The sequence below is a fragment of the Salmo salar genome, chromosome ssa13 (assembly GCF_905237065.1).
Source record: "Salmo salar chromosome ssa13, Ssal_v3.1, whole genome shotgun sequence".
Lineage (NCBI taxonomy): Eukaryota > Metazoa > Chordata > Actinopteri > Salmoniformes > Salmonidae > Salmo > Salmo salar.
The window spans coordinates 25,676,740-25,690,525 of record NC_059454.1 but is presented as its reverse complement, the minus strand read 5'-3'; the positions used below and the strand labels follow the sequence as shown (position 1 = coordinate 25,690,525).

The window sequence follows — 13,786 nt, the reverse complement described above, 5'->3', positions numbered from 1 at the left end:
CATGTTGAAAGTCCCTGAGCTCGTCAGTAAGGTAATTTGAGTGCCAATGGTTGTTTGTGGAGATTGCATGGCTGTGTGCTTGATTTTATACACTTGTCAGCAACAGGTGTAGCTGAAATAGCCAAATCTACTAATTTGAAGGGTGTCCACATAGTTTTGTGTGTATATATACACACTACTGTTCAAAAGTTTGGGGTCACTTATAAATGTCCTTGTTTTTTAAAGAAAAGCTATTTTTTTGTCCATTAAAATAACATCAAATCGATCAGAAATATAGTGTAGATATTGTTAATGTTGTAAATGACTATTGTAGCTGGAAACGTCAGATTTTTTTATGGAATATCTACATAGGCGTACAGAGGTCCATTATCAGCAGCCATCACTCCTGTGTTCCAATGGTACGTTTGGTGTTCACCAAAAGGCATGTCTACTGATTACAGGTTAGTCCTTGGGGTTCTACTCGGGGAGTGATGCCCTACGGAAGAGGAAATGGAGTCTCAGCGTCTACCTAAAATACATTCAGTCAGAAGTTAACTGTGTTAACTTGACTCCCCAAACATATGGAAGAAGGTACTCTGGTCAGATAAGACAAAAATTGAGCTTTTTGGCCATCAAGGAAAACGCTATGTCTGGCGCAAACCCAACACCTCTCATAACTCCGAGAACACCATCCCCACAGTGAAGCATGGTGGTGGCAGCATCATTCTGTGGGGATGTTTTTCATCGGCAGGGACTGGGAAACTGGTCAGAATTGAAGGAAGGATGGATGGTTCTAAATACAGGGAAATTCTTGAGGGAAACCTGTTTCAGTCTTCCAGAGATTTGAGACTGGGACGGAGGTTCACCTTCCAGCAGGACAATGACCCTAAGCATACTGCAAAAGCAACACTCGAGTGGTATAAGGGGAAACATTTACATTTCTTGGAATGGCCTAGTCAAAGCACAGACCTCAATACAATTGAGAATCTGTAGTACGACTTAAAGATTGCTGTACACCAGCGGAACCCATCCAACTTGAAAGAGCTGGAGCAGTTTTGCCTTGAAGAATGGGGAAAAATCCCAGTGGCTAGATGTGCCAAGCTTATAGAGACATGCCCCAAGAGACTTGCAGCTGTAATTGCTGCAAAAGGTGGCTCTACAAAGTATTGACTTTTTTTGGGGGGGGGGGGGGATAGTTATGCAAGCTCAAGTTCTGTTTTTTGTCTTTCTTGTTTGTTTCACCCCGAAACATGTTTTTGCATCTTCAAAGTGGTAGGCATGTTGTGTACATCAAATGATACAAACACCCCCCAAAAAGTTGCATTCCAGGTTGTTCTGGATAAGAGCGTCTGCTAAATGACTAAAATGTAAAATGTACTTTCGCAAGCCACTGTAACTAGCCATTTCATCACTGCGAACGTGCTGCGCATGTAAAGTCAGCAACAATAAGCAGTGCATAGCATGCCTGTGTGTAGCTGTAACGTTGTATAAAGTCAGCAACAATAATTGGTGCGGTGGCATCATTTCAAAATAAAAGTTTAGGTGCGGCGGTTACCGTTAAAAATAATATATATTTGTATATATATATATATATATATTTATATATATTCTTGCACAAGTCCCGCGACCCCTTAATCCTTCCCGCGACCCCCAGTTGAGACTCACGGCATTAGAGTGTCTAGCTTCAGAAACAGACGCCTCACAAGTCCTCAACTGGCAGCTTCATTAAATAGTACCCGCAAAACACCAGTCTCAACGTCAACAATGAAGAGGAGACTCCGGGATGCTGGCCTTCAAGGCAGAGTTCCTCTGTGTTCTTTTGCCCATCTTAATCTTTTCTTTTTATTGTCCAGTCTGAGATTTGGCTTTTTCTTTGCAACTCTGCCTTCCTGGAGTCGCCTCTTCACTGTTGACGTTGAGACTGGTTTATTGCGGGTACTATTTAATGAAGCTGCCAGTTGAGGACGTGCGAGGTGTCTGTCTCTCAAACTAGACACTCTAATGTACTTGTCCTCTTGTTCAGTTGTGCACCAGGGCCTCCCACTCCTCTTTCTATTCTGGTTAGAGCCAGTTTGCGCTGTTCTGTGAAGGGAGTAGTACACAGCTTTGTATGAGATCTTCAGTTTCTTGGCAATTTCTCACATGGAATAGCCGTCATTTCTCAGAACAAGAATAGACTGACGAGTTTCAGAAGAAAATTATTTGTTTCTAGCCATTTTGAGCATGTAATCGAACCAACAAATGCTGATGCTCCAGATACTCAACTAGTCTAAAGAAGGCCAGTTGTATTGCTTCTTTAATCAGAACAACAGTTTGCAGCTGTGCTAACATAATTGCAAAAGGGTTTTCTAATCATCAATTAGCATTTTAAAATGATAAACTTGGATTAGCTAACACATCGTACCATTGGAACACAGGAGTGATGGTTGCTGATAATGGGCCTTTGTACGTCTATGTAAATATTCCCTTTAAAAAAAATCAGCCGTTTCCAGCTACAATAGTTAGCGCTACAGTGAGACAGGACAGACCACCTACACAGGATCGGTACATCCGAATATCACACCTGCGGGACAGGTACAGGATGGCAACAACAACTGCCTGAGTTAAACCAGGAATGTACAATCCCTCAATCAGTGCTCAGACTGTCCGCAATAAGCTGAGAGAGGCTGGACTGAGGGCTTGTAGGCCTGTTGTAAGGCAGGTCCTCACTAGACATCACCGGCAACAACGCCACCTATAGGCACAAACCCACTGTCGCTGAACCAGACAGGACTGGCAAAAAGTGCTCTTCACTGATGAGTCGCAGTTTTGTCTCACCAGAGGTGATGGTCGGATTTGTGTTTATCGTTGAAGGAATGAGCATTACACCGAGGCCTGTACTCTGGAGGGGGATCGATTTGGAGGTGGAGGGTCCGTCATGGTCTGGGGCGGTGTGTCACAGCATCATCGGACTGAGCTTGTTGTCATTGCAGGAAATCTCAAAGCTGTGCGTTACAGGGAAGACATCCTCCTCCCTCGTGGTACCCTTCCTGCAGGCTCATCCTGACATGACCCTCCTGCATGGCAATGCCACCAGCCATACTGCCTGTTCTGTGCGTGAGTTCCTGCAAGACAGGAATGTCAGTGTCCTGCCATGGCCAGTGAAGAGCCCGGATCTCAATCCCATTTAGCACGTCTGGGACCTGTTGGATCAGAGGGTGAGGGCTAGGACCATTCCCCCCAGAAATGTCAGGGAACTTGCAGGTGCCTTGGTGGAAGAGTGGGGTAACATCTCACAGCAAGAACGGGCAAATCTGGTGCAGTCCATGAGGAGATGCACTGCAGTACTTAATGCAGCTGGTGGCCACACCAGATACTGACTGTTACTTCTGATTTAGCCCCCGCCCTCCCTTTGTTCAGGGACACATTATTCCATTTCTGTTAGTCACGTCTGTGGAAATTGTTCAGTTTATGTCTCAGTTGTTGAATCTTGTTATGTTCATACAAATATTTAAACATGTTAAGTTAGCTGAAAATAAACGCAGCTAACAGTGAGAGGACGTTTCTTTTTTTGCTGAGATATATATATATATATATATATATATGAGAGAGAGAGTTGAAGTCGGAAGTTTACATACACCTTAGCCAAATACATTTAAACTCAGTTTTTCACAATTCCTGACATTTAATCCCAGTAAAGATTCCCTGTCTTAGGTCAGTTAGGATCACCACTTTAATTTAAGAATGTGAAATGTCAGAATAATAGTAGAGAGAATTGTTTATTTAAGCTTTTATCTCTTTCATCACATTCCCAGTGGGTCAGAAGTTTACATACACTCAATTAGTATTTGGTAGCATTGCCTTTAAATTGTTAAACTTGGGTCAAACGTTTCAGGTAGCTTTCCACAAGCTTCCCACAATAAGTTAGGTGAATTTTGGCCCATTCCTCCTGACAGAGCTGGTGTAACTGAGTCAGGTTTGTAGGCCTCCTTGTTCGCACAAACTTTTTCAGTTCTGCCCAAACATTTTTTGTGATGGCCACTCCAATATTTGACTCTGTTGTCCTTAAGCCATTTTGCCAAAACTTTGGAAGTATGCTTGGGGTCATTGTCCATTTGGAAGACCCATTTGCAACCAAGTTTTAACTGATGTCATGAGATGTTGCTTCAATATATCCACATCATTTTCCTGCCTCATGATGCCATCTATTTTGTGAAGTGCACCAGTCCCTCTTTCAGCAAAGCACCCCCACAACAGGATGCTGCCACCCCCGTGCTTCACGGTTGGGATGGTGTTCTTTGGCTTGCAAGCATCCTACTTTTCCCTCCAAACATAACTTTGGTCATTATGGCCAAACAGTTCTATTTTTGTTTCATCAGACCAGAGGACATTTCTCCAAAAAGTATGATCTTTGTCCCCATGTGCAGTTGCAAACCATAGTCTGGCTTTTTAATTAAGGTTTTGGAGCAGTGTCTTCTTCCTTGCTGAGCGGTCTTTCAGGTTATGTCGATATAGGACTCGTTTTACTGTGGATATAAATACTTTTGTACCCATTTCCTCCAGCATCTTCACAAGGTCCTTTGCTGTTGTTCTGGGATAGATTTGCACTTTCCGCACCAAAGTACGCTCATCTCTAGGTGACAGAACGCGTCTCCTTCCTGGGCGGTATGACAGCTACGTGGTCCCATGGTGCTTGTACTTGCGTACTATTGTTTATACAGATGAATGTGGTACCTTCAGGCATTTGGAAATTGCACCCAAGGATGAACCAGACTTGTGGAGGTCTACATTTATTTTTCTGAGGTCTTGGCTGATTTCTTTTGATTTTCCCATGATGTCAAGCAAAGAGGCACTGAGTTTGAAGGTAGGCCTTGAAATACATCTCCAGGTACACCTCCAATTGACTCAAATTATGTCAATTAGCCTATCAGAAGCTTCTAAAGCCATGACATCATGTTCTGGAATTTTCAAAGCTGTTTAAAGGGACAGGCAACTTAGTGTATGTATACTTCTGACCCACTGGAATTGTGAAACACTGAATTATAAGTGAAATAATCTGTCTGTAAACAATTGTTGGGAAAATGACTTGTGTCATGCACAAAGTAGATGTCCTAACCGACTTGCCAAAACTATAGTTTGTTAACAATACATTTGTGGAGTGGTCGAAAAATTTGTTTTAATGACTCCAACCTAAGTGTTTGTAAACTTCCAACTTCACCTCTATATACACACACATACACACACTTGGACACTTAATCATTCCAGCATGTTTTTTTTTTTACATTGTAGAATAATAGTGAAGAAATCAAAAATATGAAATAACACAAACGGAATCACGTAACAAAAAAAAAAAAGTGTTAAACAAATCCAAATATATATTGTATATTTGAGATTCTTCAAATAGCCACCCTTCGTATTCTCTCAACCAGCTTCGTGAGGTAGTCACCTGGAATGCATTTCAATTAACAGGTGTGCCTTTTGTTAATATGTGGAATTTCTTTCCTTAATGCATTTGAGCCAATCAGTTGTGTCAAAGTAGGGGTGGAATACAGAAGATAGCCCTATTTGGTAAAAGACCAGGACCGTATTATGGCGAGAACAGCTCAAATAAGCAAAAATAAACCATTATTACATGAAGACATGGTCATTCAATCCTGAAAATGTCAAGAACTTTGAAGGTTTCTTCCAGTGCAGCCACAAAAACCATCAAGTGCTATGATGAAACTGGCTCTCATGAGGACCACCACAGGAAATGAAGACCCAGAGTTACATCTGCTGCAGAGGTTAATTTCATTAGCGTTACCAGCCTCAGAAATTGCATCCCAAAGAAACACTTCAGAGTTCAAGTAACAGACACAACTGTATAGAGGAGACTATGTGAATCAGGTCTTCATGGTAAAATTGCTGCAAAGAACCACTACTAAAGGACACCAATAAAAATAGACTTCCCTTGGGCCAAAAAACACAAGCAATGGACAGACCAGTTGAAATCTGTTCTTTGGTCTGATAGAACCAGAACCAAAAATCTCAAATTTGGGCCCAACCGCCATGTCTTTGAGACAGTAGGTGAACGGATGATCGCCACATGTGTGGTTCCCACCTAGAAGCATGGAGGTGGGGTGGGGGGGCTTTGTTGGTGACATGGTCTGATTTATTTAGATTTCAAGGCAAACTTAACCAGCATGGCTACCACAGCATTCTGCAGCGATACACCATCACATCTGGGTTGCGCTTAGTGGGACCATCATTTGACCAAGGAGAGTGATGGAGTGCTACATTAGATGACCTGGCCTTCAATCACCCAACCTCAACCCAATTGAGATGGTTTGGGATGAGATGAGAGTGAAGGAAAAGCATATGTGGAAACTCCTTCAAGACTGTTGGAAAAGCATTCCTCATGAAGCTGGTTGAGAGAATGCCAGGAGTGTGCAAAGCTGTCAAAGGGTGGCTACTTTGAAGAATCTCAAATATATTTTGATTTGTTTAACACTGTTTTGGTTACTACATAATTACATGTGTTATTTCATAGTTTTGTCTTCCCTATTATTCTACAGTGCAGAAAATAGCTTTAAAAAAAGAAACCCCTTGAATGAGTAGGTGTTCAAACTTGACTGGTACCATCTATGCCCTTTGGCCTAGTGATTAAAGAATTGCAAACAAATTTTAAAGTGTAAAAACATCAAAACAGAAACTTCTACAAACTCATCTAAATCGGGATCCTCTAGAACATTAAAAAGCCTCAAACTTTTCAACTCCTTTAGTAAATAAAGAAATAACAAAACACCGAGTCAAACTGCACAGGGTTCCATATTTCAGAAATACATGTGTTGTCATCAAAAAGAGCAGGGCTCCCAAATGTGGATGATGTAAGTGATCCGCCTTCCTCCCTGGATCCCATTGGTCAGCTGAGGGCCCAGTGTTGGCTGAGATTGGCCAAGTCACAGCTACTCATCACCACTTCACCTCTGTCTACAGTCAAGCATTGGCCCGAGGAGGGATTCTTGAGGAGAGAACCCTGTGTGAACACACACAAACAATAATGAGCAGAATAAAAGGCTACCGTGCACTGCAAGTGACCACAACCCCCTGTTCTGCACTTGCCTCCTGAAAGGTGCAGCATGAACATAGCTAATGTGTGTAACAGCATGTGTATACTGTGAAGTTAATACCCTTGTGTTGCATGACTCTCGTGGAAAATTGGAAGATTGTTATAATGCTTGTATTGCGTTATAATGGTTGTTTTATTTGACAGAATGGAGTATTCTGTTAACTATTGTGTGTTTTACTGAGGATGGGCCTCTGAGAACACAGACAGGAGATTTACGATGTCTTTCGGTGATAAAACCTAAAGCCCATTCCAGAGAACATGAGCTAATGGTTCTGTTCTATACCGTACCAGGAACAAGATTAGAACATCGTCTTAGGGACCAAACTGAACGGATGTTATCTGGCTAAGGGATACTCCTTTCTCAATTATAAAGTCCCTTTGTGAACTGTTCCTAAGATCTGTGGTTCGTCATGTAGGTTGAGAGGGGTGTATCTTGGCTATAAAAGATCTTAGTACTTTTGTGTTGTCACTTTTCAATGGCGCATCATTGAAAGTCAAGTGCTTTTGCAAAGCTCTTATTATTAAATATGTAGTTTAAGTATAACTCTGACTGGTGTGTGAAGTTTGTAACTCTCCTCATTTGGTAATGCAGAAATTAGCCACCACATGACATACAAGCCTCAAATCAGTAATTTGTCCTTAAGAGGAGAAAAGAGTTTCCACATACTGTATATGAAACAAACCCATGTACAAGACCTGCAGTAACACTTTCAGAGCAGTGGAAATGTGCATTGATTATTAGTGGAAATGTGAAACTAACTGATAAAATATATATATTGACAGTTTACAATGTCATGTTACATACCGGTGTGAAATGCCACACTTGCTCGGGGGCCACTGTGGTTCCTTTGCCCTTCAGGCGGCAGAGCTTTATGGACACCAGCACCAACCCGGGGGTCGCATGTAGACACAGCTGCTTACCTATGTTGTGACGAAGCTCCTGGTGGGATGTGTACTCAAAATACTACACACAGAAATGTTACGTTAGAAAAACAACCTGTGGCAATTATAAACGTGCACACACGGCTCTGCATATTGTATTTTTAAGCAGTACGGCCCGAGGGGGTGCGGTATATGGCCAATATACCACGGCTAAAGACTGTTCTTCAGTATGACGCAAAACGGAGTGCCGGGATACAGCCCTTAACCGTGGTATATTGGCCATATACCACAAATGCCTTATTGCTATTATAAACTGGTTACCAATGTAATTAGAGCAGTAAAAATAAATGATTTGTCATACCCGTGGTATATGGTCTGATATACCACGGCTGTCAGCCAATCAGCATTCAGTGCTCTAACCACCCAGTTTATATCTCGATTAAAGTACCTGGTTTCCTCCCATGTTGTGGCATGTGTATAAGATAACCGGTTTCCCACCCTTATTCTTTTCTCCCACATCCAGGCATGTCTTTGAGCCAGAGTTCCTGAGCTGATAAAATATAATTTTAGCAGAATATATACATTTTAAAAAAGTGGACAGGTATTTATTGACTGACAATCCTATTTCTAATGAAAGTTAAATAACATTACCGCTCCAAACATGACAGGGGTGAGGTCTGGAACATAGGCCTCTGGGTAAACGTTGTGCAAGTACCATGTAAAGTTTTTGCAGCTTAGCCTCTCTTTGAGTTTGAGGCGTTCAGAGATGTCACCATATGTGTTCTGAGTGAACAGGAAGAATAACATTAAAACAATTGAGGTCATTTTTACATAATGTAAACAATGCAGGATACAGTACAATACCACTCTTTACAAAAGAGCCATGTGTAACTAACTGTGAGAACAGCACCTAGACACCGAGTTGAGTCATGTGTAAAACATTGAGGGGACACTATACCCAACCTCTTTGGCTATGGTGGCAGCCTTCTTGTTCCTGCGGTAGAAGATCTGCTTGTAGTCCCCCATCCAGACCTCGGCTAGGCGCACCTGGTTGCGGGCAATCACCGACCTGCCTTTGGGGAAGGTGTGAGGGCTCTTACTGCGGAATATATGTCCCACCACTGAGCAGGGTATGATCTCCAGCTGGCCTCCACATTGCCACACCTACAAGAAGGACATTCCAGGTCAATGGAGTAGACACAGAAAAAGGCATGGACTGAATGGTTGAGGCTCAAGCTTGGCACAACAGTGACTGAATAAAGGTATTCTAGGGAAGACAGGAACTAACCATGAAGGGAATCAGAATACAGAAGGAAGCAGTGTCTGCTTTGACCAGCAGAGGGCCTTAAAGTCCACATTAACCACCACCATCAGTCAGGCCAACATGTTTGTTGATGTACTTCCTGCCCTTCCACATTCTGCATAACTTACCCTGAAGGACATCTCCACATTCTCACCTCCCCAGATCAACATCTTGTCGTCATAGGTCCCAATGTGCTCAAAGTAAGTCTTAGAAATAGAGAACAGACCACCTGCAAAGGTAGGAGTCCTAGGAGTAGACAGTATATTTATGTTCAGTATGACATCACTTCACGAGTGAGTGTGTGTGGGTATGTATAAAGTACCTGACAGGATACGTTTCATTCTTGCGTCGCTTTTGGTCTTCCTCAGGGATCTGCTCCCACCCAAAGACAAGGCTCCAGTCAAAGTTTCCACGGTTACGGGCACGAGCTGTGGCAAGGGGTTTGGCAAACTTCATGTTGTTTTGGTCGATGATGACTATATCAGGGCTGACCACGGCAGTGGGCTTCTCCACTATCCGAGCCAGGAGGGGTTCCAGCCAGCCATTGAAGCACTCGCCTAACCAAGGATGAAAATGAGAAACAGGCATATCATATTCATATATTCCCTCACTAATCATCTCCAGTTTCTTTTAACTGACTAATGTAATGGCAACTTCAAAATGTTAGTGTTTTCCTCATTTAACAATCAGATCTAAGGGGCTTTGATGATGATGCTTAGGAGTAGTATAAAATAGTTGATCAGCTGTCAAGGGTAGAAAGTGACAGGAGCTTCTGGCAATGAGAGCACTTCCTGACTGGGTTTGTAGCTTATTAAGTTACTAAAATTGTGTTCTAATTCTATGGTTTGCAGTGTGTGCTGGGACACACACAGTGGGCATCCAGGAAGGTGAGGATCTCTCCTTGAGCCGTCTGTGCCCCCAGTAGCCTGGCAGTGATTAACCCCTTCCTCTCCCGCTGTCGTAGCACACGCACAATCTTCAGCTGCAGGACATACTCATCCAGACGAGACTTCAGGTGATCTGAAAACCATTGCATCAGGATGGTAAAATACAGCTGGATTACATCTATCCACTGAGGTAGATATGTATTCTACCGAGAAATTTGCTACTGGGAGTTATTATATACTCTAGCATTGTTCTATTAATGTCACTGTGGAGAGGAAGAAAGCAGTAGGGGAATAACGCATTTGCTCCCGTTTGCAAATACAGAAACGTTTGATAATGGCAAAGTCTGAAAGGTCTGTCTGTGCCAGGAAAGTCTCACTTTCAGTCAGGTTGACAACATCTTCCATACCACACTTACCGTCTGTGCTAGCATCATCCACCAGTAATATCTCTGTAAGCAGGGAGGCAGGAGCAGTGTGCAGGACACTATAAACGGTCCGCAGGAGGGTGGACCATGCCTCGTTGTGGAACACGATGATCACACTGGTGGTGGGGAGAGGAGGGCAGCGCCGGAACCTTTGACCTGCACAACTGACAACAAAGAGGCTATTCTCCAATGGATCTGCTAGATAAGCTGATTGTACACAACCATCCATACAGTACATATCACTCCAAACTAGCTTCCCTTCAGTCCCCCTGTACTCACTCTGGGTGGCGTGTGTCATTTCCCAGGCTGCGGTGAAGGGAGATACGGTCGCTGGCAAATTGGTTGAAACAATTTTTGGTCAGCCCATCCTGCTTCTCTCTAATCTCTGCAGGGGTCATCCTGCCCATCACAAACGGTCGGCCATAGGCTCCAGGGCCCTCTGGGTCCTGTAGGGGCCTCTCCAGGTGAGGTTGAAGCTCATCTATGCTGTAGAACCCAGGTGGACAGCGGGGATCAAATGAGTTGGTCCCACGCTCTGAGGGAAGGTGCAAGGGGGCACCAATCTGGAAGCCCATGTTTGACACAGCACCTCTGACCACACCCATCACCTGTGACTGTTTGTTCGACAGCTCCCGGAGCCAGGGTTCAGGGGAAGTCCTACCTCCCACGTCGTACTGCATTACGAGCAGTAGGACCAGGAAGAGGGAGCCCGCTAGAATGGCAAGCTTAAAGGGAAGGGTGTGACGGCGGGAGAACGCACGCATTGTCCCGGCGTACGAGAGAAAGACTGCAGGGCTGAAACAGGAGTGATAAAGACAAGTCAGGTGATGACTCAATTGCCTTTGACTGTCCCGAGAAGTCCATTTATCACGCCACCCAACTACAACTAATTACATACTATTGTTAATTGAGAAGAAATTCTAACAGTTTACAGTAACTGTTATCTGCTAGAGTAATCAGTTCTACATTAGCAAAAGGAAACAGAGTCATGGGACACCTCTGAAAAGCTTCATTGTGTCATATGTAAATACAGAGTGCCTGATAAAAGCTTTGTTCTCCACGAACAGACAAAGCTGTCGTATCCTCCCTCGTAGCACTTCCCGTCACACTTGTCTGTATAACTATGGCTTTCTAATTGTTCACGTAAGGTAGAATGAAAGTTGTGGGTAGAATAATAATTGAATGCGATGTAAACTGGCTAATCTTGAATTTGACCCAACAGAGCCTTCAAGCTGAACTGGAGCATGTCAAGCATCTCTCTACAGAACAGTGGATTAGACTACACAAGTTCCTCATTCATTTATTATAAACAGCTGGAACATATGTTTACTATGAGAGAAACAGCAAAAGGAAAGTCATGCATGCCAGACATAATATTGTGTGGTTACAATTCCAGTTTCACAATACTCAGGAGTATTGTAGAAAGGAAACAAAAACATGGACAGATTTAGCAGTACCAATGTTAGAAACAAACAGCATTATGTTGTCACCCAGAGTCACATTTGTTTATTTTGCAAGCTGTAGCACCCACAATTCTACATAAAGTAGGTGTTTAATAGGACCATTGAGTTTAGTCTAATTTGTGTTTCATTTTTTTGACATGGAAAATGTGGTATAGTATTGAAATAATGGTATGGTGACAACCCTTGTTTGAAGCCTCTGATTACCTTACAGACAACGCCAGTGTCTAATAAGTCTGTAGGAAGAGACCAAAATGTCCCATACACCAAGTTTGTATTGGAAACACAGGATATTTTTTTATGGTCTATTTAGACTGACTTCTGAAGCCCTATAAAGAAACTTTGACACAGCCATTGCCTGCTTTACTTACATACATCATTTGTCTAGTTTAGGCTGATGAAATGTGACAAATTGGCCAATAGACCATAATGTTAAATTCACTCTATTTCATGAACTTCTCATTAAATTATATATTTATTTATGTGACAGCTGTTCCATCTTCCAATTCACCTTTTGCAGCAGAACCCAGTTCTGGAAAACCTGATCTATAGGGCCACATTACATATTCCACATATGAATGCATAAGAACTTTAAAAACCCACCTTTGCCAGTCAACTACCCCATGTTAGGAATCATAAATGAGAGCATAGCATTTACCTTCTTATCTGAAAACCAGACCACCCAGATGTAGCCTACTTCAAGTCCAAATTTCAGAAACCTAGCCTCTCATTCTTGTCTTTTATCTCTTCTTTGTAAAATTATTCAAAACTGCGACGTAGTTATCTATACTGACGCCACTTGGCATTGAGCGCAGCAGGTGCGTGCCATTACACTGATAACAACAACTGGTAACATGGGCTGCATTCAATATCTGCAACGTTTGCTTATAAGCAACAGTGTACAAGAACAAAAACATAGCTATGTTTGTTTTCTTTTACGGATGTGCGTGTGCTGGAAAATTGGACAATAACATTTTTCTCCATAGCTTAATTAAACTATTAGATTAATCCAAGTGGCTCTGGCCTAATCGTTTTTAATCAACCATTGTTTTTTCAATGGTTGAATCTAGGCTAGTAGAATATTAATATGCACAGCCTTAACACATTATGTGTGTAATGTTCGTCATAAGGAAAAACTATTACTGCTATTATCTGCTAAATTATTTTATGCTTTTATTCTCAACAATATAGGTGACTAGGCCTACACATGATGTAGCCATATCATATCCATAGACTTGAGCAGTACACCTGTAGCATGATGGAATTTCTAGCACAGTGGTGCATTCAATGAGTGAAACTCCGAGGGTGTTCGATTAATCTAGTCCCGGCGCCCGTGTTTTGCATCCGCTGAAAGTTGATTGCATTCGATTTGGAACCGGGCTGCTTCTCATGCGTGAGCCAAGTGCCCCGTTCAATGCCCACGGCGAAATCGGCTCAAACACGTAATTAAGAACGTATAGTAATTAGTCGGATCCTGTGTTTTCCCATGCAGAAGTGATTGCTTTCGATTACTGTTCGATTTGAGAAAGGCATTCCACCCTTGATGCTTTCGCCCGATGACGTGAAGGGCATTTGCCTGGTGCCCCGCGGCACAGCATAATCGAATCCGCTCATTCAGAACATTGCAGATAAAAATGTAATAAACAAATCTGGTATGGTGCCTAATTCTACAAGACAGAAGATCATCTGTCAAAATACATTTCTATCTGAACGTTTTGTAACGTTGCACCTTTCTAAACAGAGCCCTGTTTCTTCACAGGCTG

General features: G+C 42.6%; 1 protein-coding gene across 1 annotated transcript; it reads right to left on the bottom strand.

Annotated features, from left to right (window-relative positions):
* Nucleotides 1-6,480: 6,480 nt before the first annotated feature.
* LOC106566716 (polypeptide N-acetylgalactosaminyltransferase 6) lies at nt 6,481-13,659 on the bottom strand. Its single transcript, XM_014135030.2, has 11 exons — nt 12,682-13,659; nt 10,843-11,358; nt 10,555-10,727; nt 10,122-10,271; nt 9,574-9,808; nt 9,380-9,497; nt 8,912-9,112; nt 8,600-8,731; nt 8,397-8,498; nt 7,872-8,030; nt 6,481-6,973 (listed from the first exon to the last, which is right to left on the bottom strand). The coding sequence occupies exons 2-11, from the start codon at nt 11,325-11,327 to the stop codon at nt 6,860-6,862; spliced, it is 1,869 nt and encodes a 622-aa protein (XP_013990505.2). The 5' UTR covers nt 11,328-11,358; nt 12,682-13,659; the 3' UTR covers nt 6,481-6,859.
* Between the last annotated feature and the right edge of the window lie 127 nt (nt 13,660-13,786).